The 18,895-nt window shown below is 36.3% G+C and overlaps 1 protein-coding gene across 1 annotated transcript in view; it reads right to left on the bottom strand.

The window, feature by feature from the left end:
• The window catches only part of alk (ALK receptor tyrosine kinase), a 504,605-nt gene that overhangs the window by 67,093 nt on the left and 418,617 nt on the right, over nucleotides 1-18,895 (bottom strand). Inside the window, exons 5-6 of the mRNA XM_067367730.1 lie at nucleotides 17,814-17,941; nucleotides 221-346 (exon numbers count right to left, since the gene is read on the bottom strand). Of these exons, the coding sequence (XP_067223831.1) occupies nucleotides 221-346; nucleotides 17,814-17,941 (254 nt within the window). The remainder of the gene's footprint in view (nucleotides 1-220; nucleotides 347-17,813; nucleotides 17,942-18,895) is intronic.

Below are 18,895 nucleotides of genomic sequence, written 5' to 3' on the forward strand. Positions count from 1 at the left end.
CCTTTTTTTTTTTGCCTTTTTTTTTTTTTTTTCATTTTGAGAAAGAATGTGTCTGGGATGATAATGGCTACTGGAGCAGAACAGATCCTGCAATGTCCAATAAACACAACTTCTGTTATATATTGGGCAAACACACAATGCCTTCATTAAAGAGCTGTTGTTGACCTCCTGAGCCCCCGTCTACTGTCTCGTCCACCAAATGGACAGCACTAATACTCACGGCAATGTTCTCCCTCATCGTCCCCTTGTGGACAGTCAGGGTTGAAGTCACACAGCTGGCTCACGTTGATCTCGCGACCCCCTCTGCAGTGATAGCGGCCCCGGAGAGTGACATTTTGAGAGGTTCCTGGGAAGAGAAAGACAAGTGGGAATTAGAGACACTAATTACAGAGATGGTTCCGCTGAAGGAGCCCAGGTTTATACCCCTCAAGGGCACAGTGGTGATGAAGCAGAATTTCAATCCCAGTATCTCTGATTCTAGGGTCACCCCTGCTTAAGATATTACATTTGCGCAAGCAGCCCTGATCATTACCATTAGGCCACCTTTAGCCCATTTTTCACGTACATCTTCTTTTACAACCTCACATTAGGTGTAACAGGTTACTCTGGAGAGGTTTACTTTATGTCTTTCCGATATAGTTTCCCGCCAAGAAAGTAAATCAGAAGGTTACATTAAAAGCTTTGGTGCAAACAAACACAAAGACATCAAGTAAATTCAGCACTTTGCGAAAATAAATGAGGCAGAAAGAAGACATAAAAGAGGCAAAGGCTCTCAGCAGTCCCTTGTTTTTTATGGCTTCAATGACAAGAAAGGATACTGACAAAGGCTATCAACAAATGAAAACACAAAGAGCTCTTTCCTGTCCACTAAAGATACAATAGACACTCAAAAAATGTGTTAATGTAATGAAAACTCAAGCACAGCTCTGAACAGATGCCAAGGATAACATTTTAACACAAACATACAACTTCTGCCGTTGTTTTAAGGGACGAGATATGGATCATTTCACTATGGCGCCATATGTATTTTTTCTTTTTGCATATGGAGCGCTAGCTTAACACGCTTCAGAATATGTAAGACGGAACAATGGCCCAGATAAGTAGCATGTGGCGACTGGATTTATGTGAGCTGAGTCTGATAGCATCACAGCGAACATAACGAGATGTAACCAGGGTTTGCATATCTATGCAAATGGAGAGCTGTACAAACGGGCCGCGCTCACCAGGGGTTCATCATACTGCTGACAGTGATAAAGAGAGTGATTGTACAGAAAAAAAAAAAAAAAACACTGATGTGATTCACTTCCTTCTCAAAAAAAAAAAAAAAAAAAAAAAAATAGGGAGATGTGATTTTATCATTGGCGCCTACAGAGGCGAAACACATCCTTGATCTGGGTGACAACAGATTTGGTTGGGAAGACACATGACAAGAGATGTTTATCTGAGATGATAATGCTTCAACAACTTGAAAATCAAGACAAGCATGTAACTAAATATAAAACGATGGGTGTAGGACTTTCCAATATTTTAGCAGTCAATACCAATACAATTTATATTCTTTCTTTCTTTATTTTTAATACAGAGGCCCTGGGAAGGCTAAGAATCTGGGTGGGGGTTTCCTGGTGGAAAGTAAAATCTAAAAGAGTTTTTGCTCAACTGTGGCTAGATTCTTTGGTCCCATTTTATATTGGGTGTCTTTAACTATGTCCTTAAATAAATAAATAGATACAATGTATTTATTGTGGTCATGATGTTGCAAAACACTTTTGTTGCTATTGAGGTGGGATACATGTAAGTTTGGGGACAGGTTTGGCGGTATGGGTAGGTTTAAGGGTGGGTTAAGGTGTAAGGGAAGGGTCAAATGTAAAAAAATGTATGTACACAATAACTGCATTGTATCAAACTATTTATTTATGTGTTAGTAGTTAAAGACACTTAATAAAAAGTAGGGCAGATTCTTTTGTTGTAATGTCTTCTTCTTTTTTTTTTTTTTTTTTTTTTTAAGAACAGGATGTTTGATTGACTCAAACCAGTGAATTAGCATTCTAAGGACCAGTCACATACCTCAGAGGGTAAATATGTAATGGAAAATATTCCAGTATGACAGATTTAAAAGATGAAAAGTTTGGAACTCTTGCTATTGCTTGCAATGATTGGTGCAAGACACATGAATGCTGGTTTTATTTCTTGTCGAAAAAAAAAAAAAAGCTATATCGAATATGATAATGACCACAATCATGTACTCTAAATTCTGACCCTGTCCTCGTTAAATATTTATGAACCTGAGGAGATGATTTCATTGATTGCTACTACTGGAGTCAAGACTTTAGTCAAAATCCACTCCAGAAAACACACTCCTGGTCCCTGGGTCTGTAAAGTTGGAAAATTCTTTCTCAAAGTCAAACAACACACTGCAGTTAGAATTATGATACAATACTTTATATCTGTTTAAGTATGTTAGTCAATATATCAAAATAAGTGTACTTTTTTAAAAGCATGATGGTAACACTTTATTTTAGGGTCTTTTAACTAGTTGCTTATTAGCATGCATATTACTAGAATATTGGCTGTTTATTAGTACTTATTAAGCACATATTAATGCCTTATTCTGCATGGCCTTATTTCACATTCCTAATCCTACCCAATACCTAAACTTAAAAACTTACTATTAATAAGCAGTAAATTAGGAGTTTATTTAGGGAAAAGTCATAGTTAATAGTGAATACATGTTCCCTAAACTAAAGTATTACCAGCATGACAAATACTTTATAAGATTATTAATGATTTGAAATAAACTTTTGATTTAAAATGTACTTAAAACAATTAAAAAATAACAATAATGTACTTTTTTACTTTTTAGAGTACTTAAACAGTGATGAAAGTGTATTCTCTAAGTACAAAGAACCCATTTATTTCATTTATATTATCTATATGTTTCTTTATGAACATACATTTAATTCGAAATACAGTAAAATATTGTACTTTCAAAATAATACTCATAATACAAACAAAATACCTTTTCACAAAGGAACAAATAAATGAAATAGATAAAATAACATTAATACCTTCAAAATATTGTAATTCAGGGAACCAAAGTTATTATTTTACTGTTCTCTGAATCCAAATTGATCAAACACTTATTGGGGGATGTATCAACTTGGATATGGTAGTTGTAACCTGGGCTGCAACTGTCACAATTCCTGGTAAAAGGGATGCAGAGTAAACATTGTGCTTTACTGGATGAAATGTTTTGTTGTTGTTGTTGTTGTTTTTTAGAAGGTTTTGTAAAGATTAATTTCATTTATTTTCTTTTAATCTTGATGACACATTGGCATAGGGATGGATTCTTTTTCATAATACACTTGATTCACTTTCATTTATCTCCTAGTATTGCGTAAAATTGTGACTTGCAACTGCAGCCACATTTACATGCTTTGAGCGAGAACCATCAGTTCATGTAAATGGCGTAGCAATTAATAGGCCTGCTTCACATCTCAGCATGGCACCCTTGCTAAAGAAAAAAAAAAAAAAAAAAAATACTAATAGTCTTTTTAATCAAACGCTCTGCCAGTGTGTATGAAGAGAAAAGAAAAAAAAAAAGAGGAGAAACAAAAGTCGAGGAGGTGTTAATACACCAATCTGCTCTGATGCAGCTAGGCTTTGTGATGAAAGAACAAAGATGTGATGGATATGTTGGACTAGCGTACGTGTGCAAGTACTAAAATGATTTAATTATTGTTCAGCAGACATTTGACAGCCAGCCGTAACAGTGAGTCATTCCACTAGCGGGCAAACATTCATATCAGTGAGCTGAAAGCTAAGCTAAGATAAAAGAAGCTCAATCTGTCACTGCACATGGGGAAAAAGCTTAATGACCATCATGGAGGTTCACAGGCTCTGCGGCACAAATGCTAACCCTTGTAAACACTGCATGGAGGATGTGCTGAAATGTGAGTCACCAAAAATCAGGCTTTGATATATTGTTTCGAGTACAAAGATCCTTCAAGGTTAAGTCACACATTTCAAGCATGCATTATGATTGATAAAATGGTTGTTTTCGTAATCATGAATAAAAATGTAATATCTTGCTGCATACTGTGAGTCCTGCAACCATCACACAAAAAGCAGTTTCTGTCCGAAACCTGGAGATTTCACATTTCACTTTTGCCTTTTACATTAAAAATATCACACTCCTTGTGTTCATTTTGTGATAAATTATTTGTAAAATATTAATGCGATTTTTGAAATCACTTTTTATGATTTAATGATTATATATCATTCAAAAGCAAAGCTTAGAGCTCCAGTAGCACTGACAGAAGAAATATTTGAAGTCATTTTTATATTCTCTTTCAAGCAACAAGAATGATTACCAACAGAATGAGAGTTTAATGACTCCTTCAGAAACATATTGCCTATAAAGGTCACAGCAAGATGGTTGGGAACTCTGTTTCAGACTCCATTTCCTCCATCTTTGTTGTGTAACAAGAAGTAGGCCACACAGCATGCTAAGTTCATGCATTTTTTAAAATGCCTCACACTTCTCAAAATAAAAAAAATATAAGAAACAAGAGGCGTTTTTCACAACTGATACATTTTTTGAAGGGTTAGTACTAGCTAGCTAATGATAAAATACTGTAGTTTGCATTGTGCTTCTAAGCAGGTAAATTATGCACTAGCCACTGAAATGCATTATTAATTAAAGGCTTTCTTTGGAGCCACTTTGGTCTTGATTAAATATGAAAGTTTATCATTCAACAAAGAGAGCAAGTCATTGATGTGAAGGTGAATAGGTCATATGGTAAACATATTGGATGTGAAAGGTACAATGTGGAGATCTAAGTGTTTGTGTGGTCTGTGTGTACTGTATGTTCATTATAGCAAAAGATCACTGCCTGTATTGCACACCGTAGACAGATACAACTAAGCCAGTTTGAAATGTGTTCCCTCAAAACAAAATGACAGTCAGTACTCTGATTCATACATGATGTTCTGTACTTTCTCAATAGCTAAGTGCAATATTCCAAAAAAGAACAGGGACTTTCTTCATCCTGATTCTGGGAATCTGCATAATGGGACCTGACAGAAGCAGCAAATTAAGATTCTCTTCAAGTTCATAGCACATTGCTGATGTCCTCACATTGCTAATTTGCTAAATGCATATTACAACACTGCAAAGTGGTATATGCTTGCTTGTTGGAGACTGCTCTTATAAGAGAAGTGGAAAATAAATCTGATAGACTAGACAGATAATGGTACTACACAGACCTGGTTTCAACGGACATTGACCTGTTTGTTATACTGATAATCTCATTATCTCATTATTTTTATTCATACCTGCATTTTCCTATCCTTTCCATCAAATATCTGTTCTTTCCTTCCTTCCTCTGACCTTTTAATTCTGTCTGTATCTTTTCAACATCTATTTCCCTTTTCTTGATTTGAGCCTTATTGGATCATTCATTTTTTGCAAGACATTTTTACCATGTCCCCAAGAGATATACACCGATTTTATACAATGCAGATCTGGATATTAATAGTATTAAAATACTGTATATATTTCCAGGTGTTTCCTTTTCTTTTTAACTGGTAATCAATGTGTGTGTACCTACTAAATTAGTTCATATTTCATTTGATTTAGCAAACTGCAAGTCATTATTTTTGGGCATAAGTTTGAGAAAAGCATGCTCTTCTTATCCTCAAATTGGTTTATTAATTCCACCTTTATTTCTCTTTATTTCTGTTGTGTATTAAAATCATATTACCTTCATTAATTAAGTAGACCAAGGGGAATTTTGAGCTTAAGCCTTAAGCCTGAGCCATTCATCATAGGCAGCGAGTCAATCTGTTTACCTTTATCTCACTGAATTATATGAAAAGATTATAAGAAAATGTGGGACTTATGAACTTCACTTTCAGTTTCAAGAATTCTTGGTCCCTATTAAGTAGTAAATGATCCTGAGACTTCCAAACAGGCCTCTAGGAATGGATTGAGAATGTTAGGTGAGCACACCCTGTGTTAGTTGGGGCAGTCCAAGCCAATGTGTCAGATCTGCAGGGAGAGCCGTAAAGTTAATGCCCTTGAATTACACCCTGCTCTCCCTTAGGACAACAGATGAAATGGGGGGCATCTATTTAGGAGCTCAACGAACTGTTCAGCCCCATTCTTGATTGGCCGAGGAAGGGCCTTGGCATCATTTGTCTTTGTCAGATTATTCTACAGTGCCTGAGGGGCAAAAGCAAGCAATGAAATAACTGGTTCATTTTCTTTGACTATTTTTTGGGACGTTTTGGGGCTGCTGCATTAGAAGAGACGACAAATCAAAGGGGACAAGCCAGTGAGGAAGACAAAGTGAGCTGATGCACCAAAGCTCTTATTGGTAAAAGGTGGTATGTATTCCTGTAAGACAATATAAAAGCCAGAGCACGTATGTTAGAACTCACACCCCTTGCTCACTGTGTAATTACTTGTGTACTAACCTTTACATGTTTGCAACTGTATATTTTCTAAGGCCAGAAAATCTACTCTATGCCAGTGTTTCCCAACTCTGTTTTGAACCCATTTTTAACCTCTCCTAATCATACAGACATGAAACAACTCATTAGTGGAGATTTCAAGACCTGAAATGGATGGGTCAGATAAGGGAGACGCCCAGGGACAAGGTTTGGAAACACTGCTCTATGGAAGCATATAAATGCAGACACAAATTCTTGGCCAATGCCTTGCAAGCTTGAAATTACATTCTACATCCCTAATGTGCATTACTTCTTTCCTGTTGCAATTAACTGATGATTGAATCAGATTATTTACCAATTATTATGTCAGCAATGTAGCTTTAACTAACTTGCTCTGGAAAAGTCTCTTCAAACTGTTGCTCTGCATTGAGAGTAGTTTATATGGAAGAGAACACTATGAAAGCTGAGAATGCAAAGCATATTTGCTTTATGATTTTGGACATTTTTGAAAACTTAAACCAGGGCTATGTTTCCCAAAAGCATCATAAGCCTAAGTAGATCATAGAACCATTGCCACCAGTGGTCAATCAACTTAGCTCAAGATGCTTTTGAGAAACGCAGTCTATGTCAGTCTAATTAAGGGACAAATCATTTAGACTAGTTTTGGACACTGCTGTCTCTCTAAGATATTCACCAAGTAACAACCTAAATCTCAGTCTGTTCCTCACATAATTTCACAGTGGAACTTTCTTAATTTGACTGACAGAAAGCTATGATGCCTGGATTACCTACCCCAGATATTGTAAGTAAAAAATGGGCTAAGTAACTGTGGTAGGTCAGTAACTTTATTCGAAATTGCAAACATGGTTTAAAATAAATCATAATGAAGAATGTCTTACACCAACTGCTGTAAGTGACATGATTCATCAGTCCTGGTCCTGGAGGGAAAATGTCTTGCAGAGAGTAGTTCAAACACACTTGCCTGGTCTTTAGTAATCCGAACACCTTAATTTGTTGCTTCAAGTGTAGTTAAATGAAGCAAAACTCAGAATACTGCAAAATAGTTGCCCTTCAGGAGCAGGACTAGACACCCCTGATTTAGAGGTATCCAAACGTCTACTCAACAAAACATTAGTGACTACGCAACTTGAATATTCAAATAACCTTTACTTTTTAAAATTTCAGTTCTAAAAAGTTTCACTTTTTTCCCTTTTAATATCAGAAATGAAAGCTCTAGCATAAGTTCTGCCAGGAAGACTCAATGTTATGTCACCTATTAGATTAGATCTAACCAATCATTATCTTACACTTGGAGTATACAAGATCGGTACTTACACATGTCTGAGTTTGTAGATACTGACACCAACCTTCACCTCCATCCTCCCCACCACCACCAGGATGGTCCCTGTCTATACCTCCCAGGGGATTGGCTACAACCCTTGCCTTCGTCTTCAGGCAGGACATATAACCCTTTAAGATGTGGGCTATGGATGGGGCCTACGCCAAAGAACTTCCTTACAATATTTTACTTGCTGATTGTTAACAAATATCATAGTTATGTTATCTTCCCTCTCGAGTCTTTCTGGTAGAACTCTAAAGTTTTTCAGTTTTTCATGTAGTCTGGGAGGTATTGCGTGTTGCATGACCACTTCTTTGTATGCAAAGTTTGACTCCAACTTGTTTCATTCTGTTACCCTCCCTTTTAAATTTTTTAATTCTTTTGCAGACTCTTCTCTCTTCTTTTCTATGCTATATGAATCATTGCCCTGGCCATCTGCAAAACTGCTATAACTAGGTCTTTGTGTGTGTGTGTGTGTGTGTGTGTGTGTGTGTGTGTGTGTGTGTGTGTGTGTGTGTGTGTGTGTGTGTGTGTGTGTGTGTGTGAATGCATGACTGACAAGTAACAAACAACGTTGATCCCTGAGACTATACATTCACAGGATATAGAACATCTCACATGACAGTCATGTTTTGAGACCAGGTCGAGAAAGGCCATGCTGAAAGTATCATAAAGGCCAGTGTCTTTATATCAAAGGATGCCCAAGAGAGATGGGAGGCAAGTCTGTCTGCTTCATGACGTCTTGGAGGTATAAAGCCCCTTTGATTCCATGGTGGCCTAGTTCCTTGATGTTTCCCCAGTGCTTGCCAAAGCTGGACAGTCACATTACAGCTCAAACTGCTGCCTTTCAAAGATGATTGAGAAAGAGTCTCCAGAGATTAAAGCAAAAGTGCCTGAAGAATCCAGAGATGGCTGGAAGAGCGATTCGTGATGCTCTCTTGCAGTGTGGTGTTACTACTGTATATGCTATTGATTAGAAAACCTTATCTTAGAAGAACAGTCAGATTCAAATTTAACAAATAAGAAAATGTACTTGTTCACTCTTTTTATAATGAAAATGGGACTGGAACTTTCAAGCTTCAAAAAGACTGCATAAGCACTATAAAAGTATAGCTCATATGACTCGTTTGCTATATATTCCAGAACCTATAAAATAACTTTGAGAACCACATCAGACCAAAGAAGGTAGGATACCTTCAATTTTGTCTCTCAAAACAAATATATAGTATGGACCATACGATTTTATATTTTATCATGATTTTTGTTATTTTGGGGACTGTCAAATGTATTTGCTTGTCAAGTTGTTAGGATAAGTCATAAATCGAATTGATGTGAGGGTGAGCATTTTCATTGTAGTGTGAACTGTCCCTGCAGCAACTACTGGTTGTAAAAATAGTCCTTTTGGTATGACGACAAATTTCCTTTTCTTTTCAAGTTATTTCACAAGATGAAATGAAAGAATGTGAAACATGTCCTAATGTGTAATCGTTTTATGATGGTTTTGTCTTTCTATCACAGGTAATATATGTAAGTGCTGCTTACACAGCCTGACCTTTCTTCTGGAAAAAAACAAAAAAACAAAACAAAACAAAAAAAAAAAAACACTTATCTAACAAATAGATGTTAGATCAGTGATGATCTCCTCTGTCGATGGAGGACTTTCTAAATATTGCTGTGGAGAACCTGGGGCAAGAGAGGTTAATAAATGTGGACTTTTGCAAATAATTTGTACTCTTTGAAATGAGAACAAAACATCAGAGAATTTCAGATGTGAATGCCTACAGGCAGGAACAGTGGGAAAAGATGAGGGGTGATGAAGACGGGACAAGAACAGATAGGAGTGGGGTGAGAGGAATAAATGTCCTAGATGTCTTTATTGACTGCTGACTGGAGTTGATTTTTTTTTATTTTTTTACATTTATATTAAAGGTGCTCTATGTAAGAATGACAGCTAGTGGTTAAAATGGGCAGTGCAGTCCAAATTCAAAATATTATTTGCCCTGCCCCCTCCTCCTCAGACTCAACGCTCTCGCGGGTTGCCAGTTTGAAGACACACAACATGAGCGAGCTCAATTGACATCGAAAGGTGAGGAGACTTACACACATTGAAAGATAATAAGTTGATTTATTGATTTATGAGTTGATATCGCATTTTAATATGCTCCCATTCATAGAGATTTTTAGATGGACGCTGAGGCTTTTTAGGTCATGTAGAATCTGCAATCTCTGACCCAGTTTGTTCACTGGCTTCCATGGCCGCAATTCACTGCATGTGTTTTCCGCCGACTGGCAACCCGGGGTGGCGACATGTAGCGGCAATGCGCATCGGTCAACCCGAATTCGAGTCCCGGCTCGTGGTCCTTTCCTGATTCCGTCCCCCTCTCTCTTCCACTTCGCTTCTTGTCTAATCACTGTCCTATCATAATAAAGGCAAAAACGCCAAAAAGAAATCTTAAAAAAAAGAAAGAAGAAAAAAAAGAAAGAAATAATGCTAATAATAATGCTATTACATGTGAACTGAGCATGTTTAATAAATATCTGCAAACATATTATGGTATTTTTATGCTTTAGTACAGTGAAAAACGTACATAGAGCACCTTTAAGCATTGTAATAGCATTATTATTAGCATTATTTCTGTAACATACAAATGGTACAAGAACGGGAAAAAAAAAAAAAAAAAAACATAAACAAAAGGAATTCAGACTGACACTGAATTAATCACTGGTGGTTGACAAGTTTTGAACTCTAGTAGCCATTTCAACAGATTATACAAGCTCACTCTCTGAACTCCCATTGATAGTTGCCACATTGCATCGCTTCTCGTTTGCATAAAGCTGAACTCTGCTCAAATCTTTCGCATTACCAACTCACGCATGGGCCTAAAATTGCCAACTCTCATTGAAAATGAATGATTTTGCAGTCACTTTGTCTCTGCAAATTGCTGTCAGTGTGAACGCCCCTACAAGTCATGACTTGAATTACCAATTTAGCGACAATCTGCAGACCCCCACGGCCTATAGTTTGTTTGTGAAATTGCACATCATTTTTTTTTCCCTCTCTTTTTCACAGGCTTTTCATTCACTATTTATGCTCAGTACCCAAAGCAAAGCTCAGTCCAAGATCATCTGCTACTGTTGATTTATACAAACAGTTGGGCCAAGCCAGTGGGCTAATCATTTATTATGGTGACATGTTAATGGCTGGTAAATATCACAAAAACTTTCCTGGCTTTTTAAATTTGATTTGTGAAAAACAATTGATCTTGCATTGGTCATAGAAGCAAAACAGCGGCCAGTCTGAAAATAAAATCACATATGCATGATACTGGGCTGCTACAATGATGTTTGACAGCAAGAGCATTGTGAGGTTGTGTGGCTGGTGACGTTCTCAAGCTTAATAGTATATTCCACTTTCTTGAGTTGTAGCTATAAGCATATTGCTTATATTTTGGATGTACAGAAAAAAAAAATAGTGCACAAAACACTTCCATCATTATTAGATAATGTTGTTTTTTTATGGAGCTCTTGGATTGAGTCGTTCATGTCACTTACGACCGGCTAACAGCAAGGGTCAGATTATTGTCATGTCTTGTCATGTATTATATGATGCAGTTCCTAATAAAGTGAACAGTCAATTGGCAACTAACCCCATTTTTTATTTACTCTCACATTTACAGGGCCTGTTTACACCTGGTCACTTTGTGTGTTTCTACTGATAGGATAGATATCTAATTTGTTAAAACATTTACACTTGGCCACATAAATGTATGCGCTTCACTTTATTTATCATAAGCTAATTTCAATATCAAAGACTGCAATAGAGAGTGGCATCAGCTCTGGTAAGATCATTAAGTCTCACTACTTTTAATGAAGATGAATGTGTTTTGAGCGTCTGAAGCTTGATTCATGATTCGGATCGCGTGTAAAACTGCCAAACTGCTGAAATCACGTGACTTTGGTGCTCTGAACCGCTGATTCAACACAAAAGGTTCATAACCCTCCGAAGCTTCATGAAGCAGTGTTTTAAATTCGGCCATCACTATATAAGCCGCTATCTTTTTTTTTTTTGCCGCACAAAAAATATTCTTGTCACTTTATAATATTAATATTGAACCACTGTAGGCTACTCACATAAACTGATTTGAATATGTTTTTAGTACATTTATGGATCTTGAGAGAGAAAGTGTCATTGCTCCCTATGCAGGCCTCACTGAGCCATCGGATTTCAACAAAAATATCTTAATTTGCGTTCCGAAGATTAACGACGGTTTTACGAGTGTGGAACGGCATGAGGGTGAGAAATAAATGACATTATTTTCTTTTTCACAAGGGATAATCTGATGGAGTCTGCTCTGGCTTCTGACCTTCATCATCATCACTGATTATCATAATCTTCATGACATCATCTGCACAAAAAATTATTATACATTTAATGTCTTTAATAAACATTTAATGGATCAACTTAAGATTTTCTTAATCAAATCAACACTGTCATATGATTCTCTTCAAACATATCTTGACTACCCGCCCCCTGAGAAAGACCGAAGCTGCTTCCTTTGAGCCCTTGAGCACACATCCCTCAGCACACGATAGTCTGACTAGAGAACCACTAAGCGTCATCCCCACTGGACTTTTCCTGGGATTCGCATTCTCACTGCTCGCCCGCTCACAGCACAGCTCATTTCACTCACTCAGTCTCGCGGGCCTGAATGATTGATGGTTGGGGGAAAGACTTGGCACACCTCCACGGTCCATCCCAGGCTGTAAAGCAGCAAGCATCACCATGTTAGACCCTGACAGCTGCACAGCTTAATGGGGAAGGATATAGACTGGGGAACACGAGGCTCCTGGTCCAAGACCCTATGGGTCCCAGTTGCTATAATAAATGAATGAATGGATGCAGCCCGTTTTCTTGAATGGCTGATGACAAAATAAAAATGCCATGAGGGAAATTGAGTTGTTTGTGCACATGTTGTCCCAATATACTCAGAAATCAATATTCATGCTGTCATCTTTTAGAATTTCACATGCATGATTAATAAAGTGACCACGTCGTAGAAATATTAATAAGCACTGAAGTAGTTACACTATATTAAAATGTTTATTTTTTATTTTACTACTTAAGGTTGTTATTTTAAGAAATGTATTCTTTTAATTTGGCTTTTACTTGTTCTTTATGATATTATGCTCATCAGAAAAGATGTAATCATGTCACAGTATATGAATTGCATTTTGTAATACATTTTTGAATAGCTTAATACAAAGCCATTTTGATTTTGTTTACTTAAAAATGGTATCGCTGATTTACTCTCATGTATGTTAGCTTTATCAAATTTACCTATGCAAAAAAAAAAGGTACGTGACCTGTAATATTTGCAACCTTTAAGCTAAATTAGCTGTTAATTCGATCACTTCTCAGTGCATTCAAACAAGTTATTTAGAGAAGCATCTTATATAAGTCATGGTAAAAATAATCGACCCAGGGACACTTTCTCTGAAGTCATCACCGTGAGAGATGATGGGAAATTGAACACCTTCACTTTGCACTCACAGTAAGGCACTGCAGTGGTCATTCACTATGCTGTTTCGCAAGGAAAAAAAAAAAAAAAAAGAGAGAGGATAACTCAAAGAATATAAATGGACCTCATCAAACCTCTGCAGAAGTGGGCTCAGCCTGCTAGACACATTTTTATGACAGTGGTGTAATCAAAATCAGGTTTGCTGGAGGGAGCAAAAAGCAGATGACTCAGACAGCAACAAACAGGGAGTGAGTTAACATTTTATGATTGGATGATCTACACCTCTGCATTGTCTTGAGACCGAGGTGATGGCAGCTCTCATTGTAGCTCTGCTGAGATAAGGTGTCAGAGCTTTTGAACGCAAACTGTAGTTTGCTGAATATGTGCACTGTGAGTAGTGTACATGCAACATAACCAAAATATCTCTTTTCATTGCCATTTCAAGCATCACCCTCACTATTACTTGCTCATACCTTGAACAAACCAATCACTGCATTACATTTAGTCATATACTAGAACTCATTCAGGAGAGATTTGCTATTATTGTCTAGGTGACCAGATGTTTTTTTTTTTTTTTTTTTTAAATTCATAGGGACAATGCACATCAATGAGCATCCATATAAAAGTACTAATTAATCGTAAAAACATTGCTTTCTCAATTCAAACACCCACGCAATCTTACTTTATTAATAACAATGATTCGCCCGTGTCTATTAAACTTTAGACAAAATCATACCGGAACATTCAAATCTGTTTTTGTGCTGCCGCGCTGATTCAGAGAAAGCAGTTTTGAACCACACAGCAGTTATTTCTGTGTTACAAATATTCAAATTATCACAGAATACTGAGATAAAAGTTTAAAGTTAGTATATAAACATTGATGTGTATGACAGCAATCAAAATAGAGCAAACCACCTTTTAAAACTAACTTGCCCCTTGAAATAACGGTTGTATCAATTACATCTTATGCAACTGTCCACAAGTGACTGGTAAAAAAAAAAAGTATTTGTCGTTGAATCATTCATTTTAAAAGATTTGTTCAAAAACACTGATTCATCCTGTAATGAAACAAGTACAGTTGAAATCATAAGTTTACATACACCTTGTAGAATCTGCAAAATGTTAATTTTTTCACAAAATAAGAGGGATCATATAAAATACATGTTTTTTTTTTTATTTTATTTAGTACTGTCCTGGATACGATATTTTACATAAAAGATGTATATATAAAGTCCACAGAACAAAAAAACAAAAACAAAAACAAAAAAAAAATAGCTGAATTTATAAAAATTATCCTGTTCAAAAGTTTACATGAACAACAGTTTTTTTTTTTTGTTTTTTTTTTTTTGTGATGGTTGTTCATGAGTTCCTTGTTTGTCCTGAGCAGTTAAACTGCCCAACGTTCTTTAAAAAAAAAAACAGAAGATACTTACATGTTTCCGAGAAGACAAATTAATATAATTTATCTTAATCTTCAAAATGAAAACATTTCACCCCTCGTCTCTTAATGCATTGTGTTTCCTTCTGGAGCATCAGTGAATGTTTGAACCTTTTTTTAATAGTTGTGTTTGAGTCTCTCAATTGTCCTCAGTGTGAAAACACAGATCTCAAAATCCTACAGTCACTGCTGGAAAGGGTTCAAGGAAAGTTTTTTTTTTTTTTTTTTGAGTGTGTGTGTGTGTATGGACTACATGTAAACATCTTTTATGCAAATTATCTTATTCAGGACAGTATTAAACAAACAAACAAACAAACAAACAAACAAACAAACAAAAAACATGCATTGTATATAAAAAAAACATGCATTTTGAATTAATTCAAAACCATTTTTTTTTTAGATTCATTCAAATTAATTAAACATTTTTACAGCAATTAGAGTCCAGAAATATTTTGTCAGAACCTCTAGTAAATTACATTTAATTTACAGTTATTTTTTTTTAGTTGTATATTCAGAATCGTGATCTCCATTTTAAACAAACAAACAAAAAAAAAAACTAAAAAAAGTGATTCTCATTTTATCCAGAATCGTGCAGCTCTAGATTGGGAGCACAAAAAAAAAAAAAAAAAAAACCTTGATATTCCTAAAATATTGCTTTTAATGTTTGATGGCACAATTTGAGCTACCGAGGACAATATTTACATGTTATATTAAGTTTACTTGACGTGGATGTTGACTGTAATACTCAAATATAAATCACACAGATAATTTATGTTTAATTCTATATTTCTTCATTTATTTGAGAAAATAATCAATCTGTGGGCTTATCTGTGAATGCATATACTGTACTCAAAGCATTAAACTGCAGCCTTAACGCAGTCATTTTTTAATTTATTTATTAAAATACTAGATTAACAGGCAATGCTTAACACTAACAACCACTAAGAACACCTTAGAAACTAATCTGAATTCTTCGTGCTAACAACCATCCACAATTTAGCATTGTGACAGCAAAATTTTCAACCACTCACAACACTGTCTTCAGAAAATGTAAAAATATTGTGGTCTTATTTTGTCTTACGCTTTGTCTAGATCATTTAGCAAAGCTGATGTGCCAAAAAACAGAGCGAAAAGAGTCACGTTTAGAGCTCTTTTGATTACAGCAATTACTTCATTTCATTAAGGGAAATTTCAAGCCTTATCAACCACATCTCTCTTGCACAAGCACACACATGCACACAGTCTTCAGCTTTGCAAATCTGTACATCAAGTGAGCACGTTTTTGGGTGGCAGGTAATTCGAGCTCTAGTGGCAGGTGCTTCAGGAAGGCAAGCCGCGCTGTAAAGCATGTCAATCTGCTAATATCTATTATGGCAAGCGGGGGTGGAATAGAGCTAGAAAGAGCAGGGCATTTAACAGCAAGAACAGAGGAACACGGCGTGCCTCAGGACGAGAACAGCCTGTCTAACGTAGTGACCCCCGGAGGGATTTGTTTGGGCAGACGCAAAAAAAAAAAAAAAAAAAAAAAAAAAAAAAAAACCTGTGCTACCGAGCTACACAACCCTGAAACAATTAGAGATCTGTCTGCCTCTGAATTTGCATGACAAGCAGCATTCTGTTCCCTGCGGTCAGACATGGGCAATTTCCCCGCCAGTTATTGAATCAGGAAGCACAGAGCAGAAAAAAGAGAAAATTAAAAAAGGGAGCAAGAGAAAAAATGAATGCTCTATAGTAAATGTTGTAGTTCAAATGAGGAAGTGGCACGAGGCAGTTGCTCTCCTTACATAGGTTGAGTGTTAGAATAAAATGCATGCAATACGCTTGTACAAAGAGACATTGCTTCTGGGCATCAAACTTGCATTACAATCTTTTTACCTTTGATTGAAAGGTTTGCAAAGTTATTTGGGGGGAAAAATATGAATGTACTATAATGCAACTTTTTTTGTACTTGATTAAAAAAGGCAATAAGTTGAAACTCACAAACACATTTGCATTGCAATATTCTGCCCTGCAATGACTTGCAATATTTTACATTCAAAGTTTAGGACTTTATGAGGTTTTACAGAAACTAAACAGAGCACAGTCTCATTTTGAGTTCTGCCTTCCAAAAAACAAAAAGGTAATAAACCATTTTCTCTTTTGTACATATTAATCTTGTTAAAGCAGAAGATAAAAAAACAATCACAGAACCTGTCATTTTTTGATTAGTACTTGGTTGTTTTCAAATTTTGGACCAAGAACTAGTATGTAAGACATGTTCCTGGAACAACATTCCTGTCTGAAAATTTAGTCCTACCCCTACCCCTAAACACACCCCTACCGATAAATTATCTCTAAAATCAGAGGGAAATGACAGTTGAATAACACTGATGTAGATGCACCTAACCCTGATTGTAATCCTAAACTTGACATACAGAAAACTGTAAACTTGACCCTTAAATCTGATTGGCTAATTGGAATATTGTTCCAAGATCAACAAAGACGATGATCCTGGAACATGTTGTACTTGGTGAAATCACGTTCATCGCCCAGTTCAGCTGTATTTATTTGACCAAAAATAACTATAAACAGTATTGTCAATTATTATTACAATTTAAAAGTTTTCTATATTAAAATATTTTTAAAATGTAATTTATTCATGTGATCTTCAGTGTCACATGATTCTTCAGAGATCATCCATGCTGATTTGGTGCTCAAAACATTTCTTCTTATTATCAATGGTTAACCAATATTTTAAAATATATTAAAATAGTATTTGTGATCAAATAAATGGAGCCTTCTTGAGCTGAAAGACTTCTTTCAAATCATTAATATATATATATATATATATATATATATATATATATATATATTATAGTGTGGTAAGAAAAAAAAATAATCAAAGAGCAGGCTTTTTTATCATTGATTTTGAACTTGATTTTAGTCTTTGGAGTACAAATCCAAACTTTCACAGACACATCAAATCACAGGAAAAAAAAATAAATAAAAACTTTCCAATTTCTACTAGTATGAAAAACTATGTGCTTTCAGAAACTGAAACATTTCTAAAAGGCAAAACACTTACTTATGGTGCAGTTGGTGGTGAAGCGGGGGTCATAGGTCGCTGTCTCCATGTCGCCGGGCTGGTTGTAGCTGGAAGAAATCCTGAAGGGTTTGCTCCGAGCTCCCAAGCTGAGGTGTACCACTGCCCAGCTGAAAAGAAGAGAGAAAACCAGCAAGATCAGCAGCAGAACCCAGCAGCAGGGCTGATGCAGTGCCCGCAGTGGGCTGTAGGAGGTCATGGTGGCCCCTGGGAGACCGTCCCCGGTTTGGGTCAGTTCAGAAGTCTCTGGAGACCTTATGGAGGGAGATGTCTGGCTGTCTGACACCAAACCAGCCCCCTCTGCCATTTTTGGGTCATCCTCTGCTACCGTATCACACATTCCCTAAATCCTCCAGATATCCACGCTGCTTACGAAAGCTCTGCCAGTTGAAATCAAGGGCAGGTACGTGTTTATGTGTGTACAGATGCTGTCTCCAGTGTATGATACCAGTGGAAGAATGCACGGATGCACAGTTGCTCTGTGGGTTTTGTGCTTTTTAACCAAACTACCCCTCATAAGGAAGTCAATGACCTAGCTAATTTTATTAAGCAAATTGCTTACATTTCAATTTGCTAGTGGCCAGTGACCAATGATTTTAGTCTCCTCCCTCTCTGTTCTCCCTCTCATGTGCTTTTCCTTCTCCTAGACCTGTAACCTGCCTGTTGTGTTGTTGTTTCGCATCTCACTGTGGGATTTGCATTGATGTCTGAGTCGAGACCCATGACTAAGTGGGCGTTGATCCTCTAAACAAACACGCAGACAGCTAGAAATCATAGGGAAATGAAGACAGGCAGCTCTCATATGCAATAATGCACTCGGATACACTTGAGTTAAGATTATTGTTCCACATTTCAGTTTTCAATGATCCAGTGTTTGTATGACTGAAGTCAATGTGAGTTGCCATTTTACACCACTTTTACAATAAAACATTTTGATGTGAAACAGGATATTAAAAAAAAAAATAAATAAATACTGAATGTTAGATGTGCTATAAATAATGCTTAAAGTTTCATTAACCCACATTTATGTTTATGTTTTATTTTGTTTTGTTTTTTTGCTATTG

This window comes from Chanodichthys erythropterus, chromosome 18, assembly GCF_024489055.1.
Source record: "Chanodichthys erythropterus isolate Z2021 chromosome 18, ASM2448905v1, whole genome shotgun sequence".
Taxonomy (NCBI): Eukaryota; Metazoa; Chordata; class Actinopteri; order Cypriniformes; family Xenocyprididae; genus Chanodichthys; species Chanodichthys erythropterus.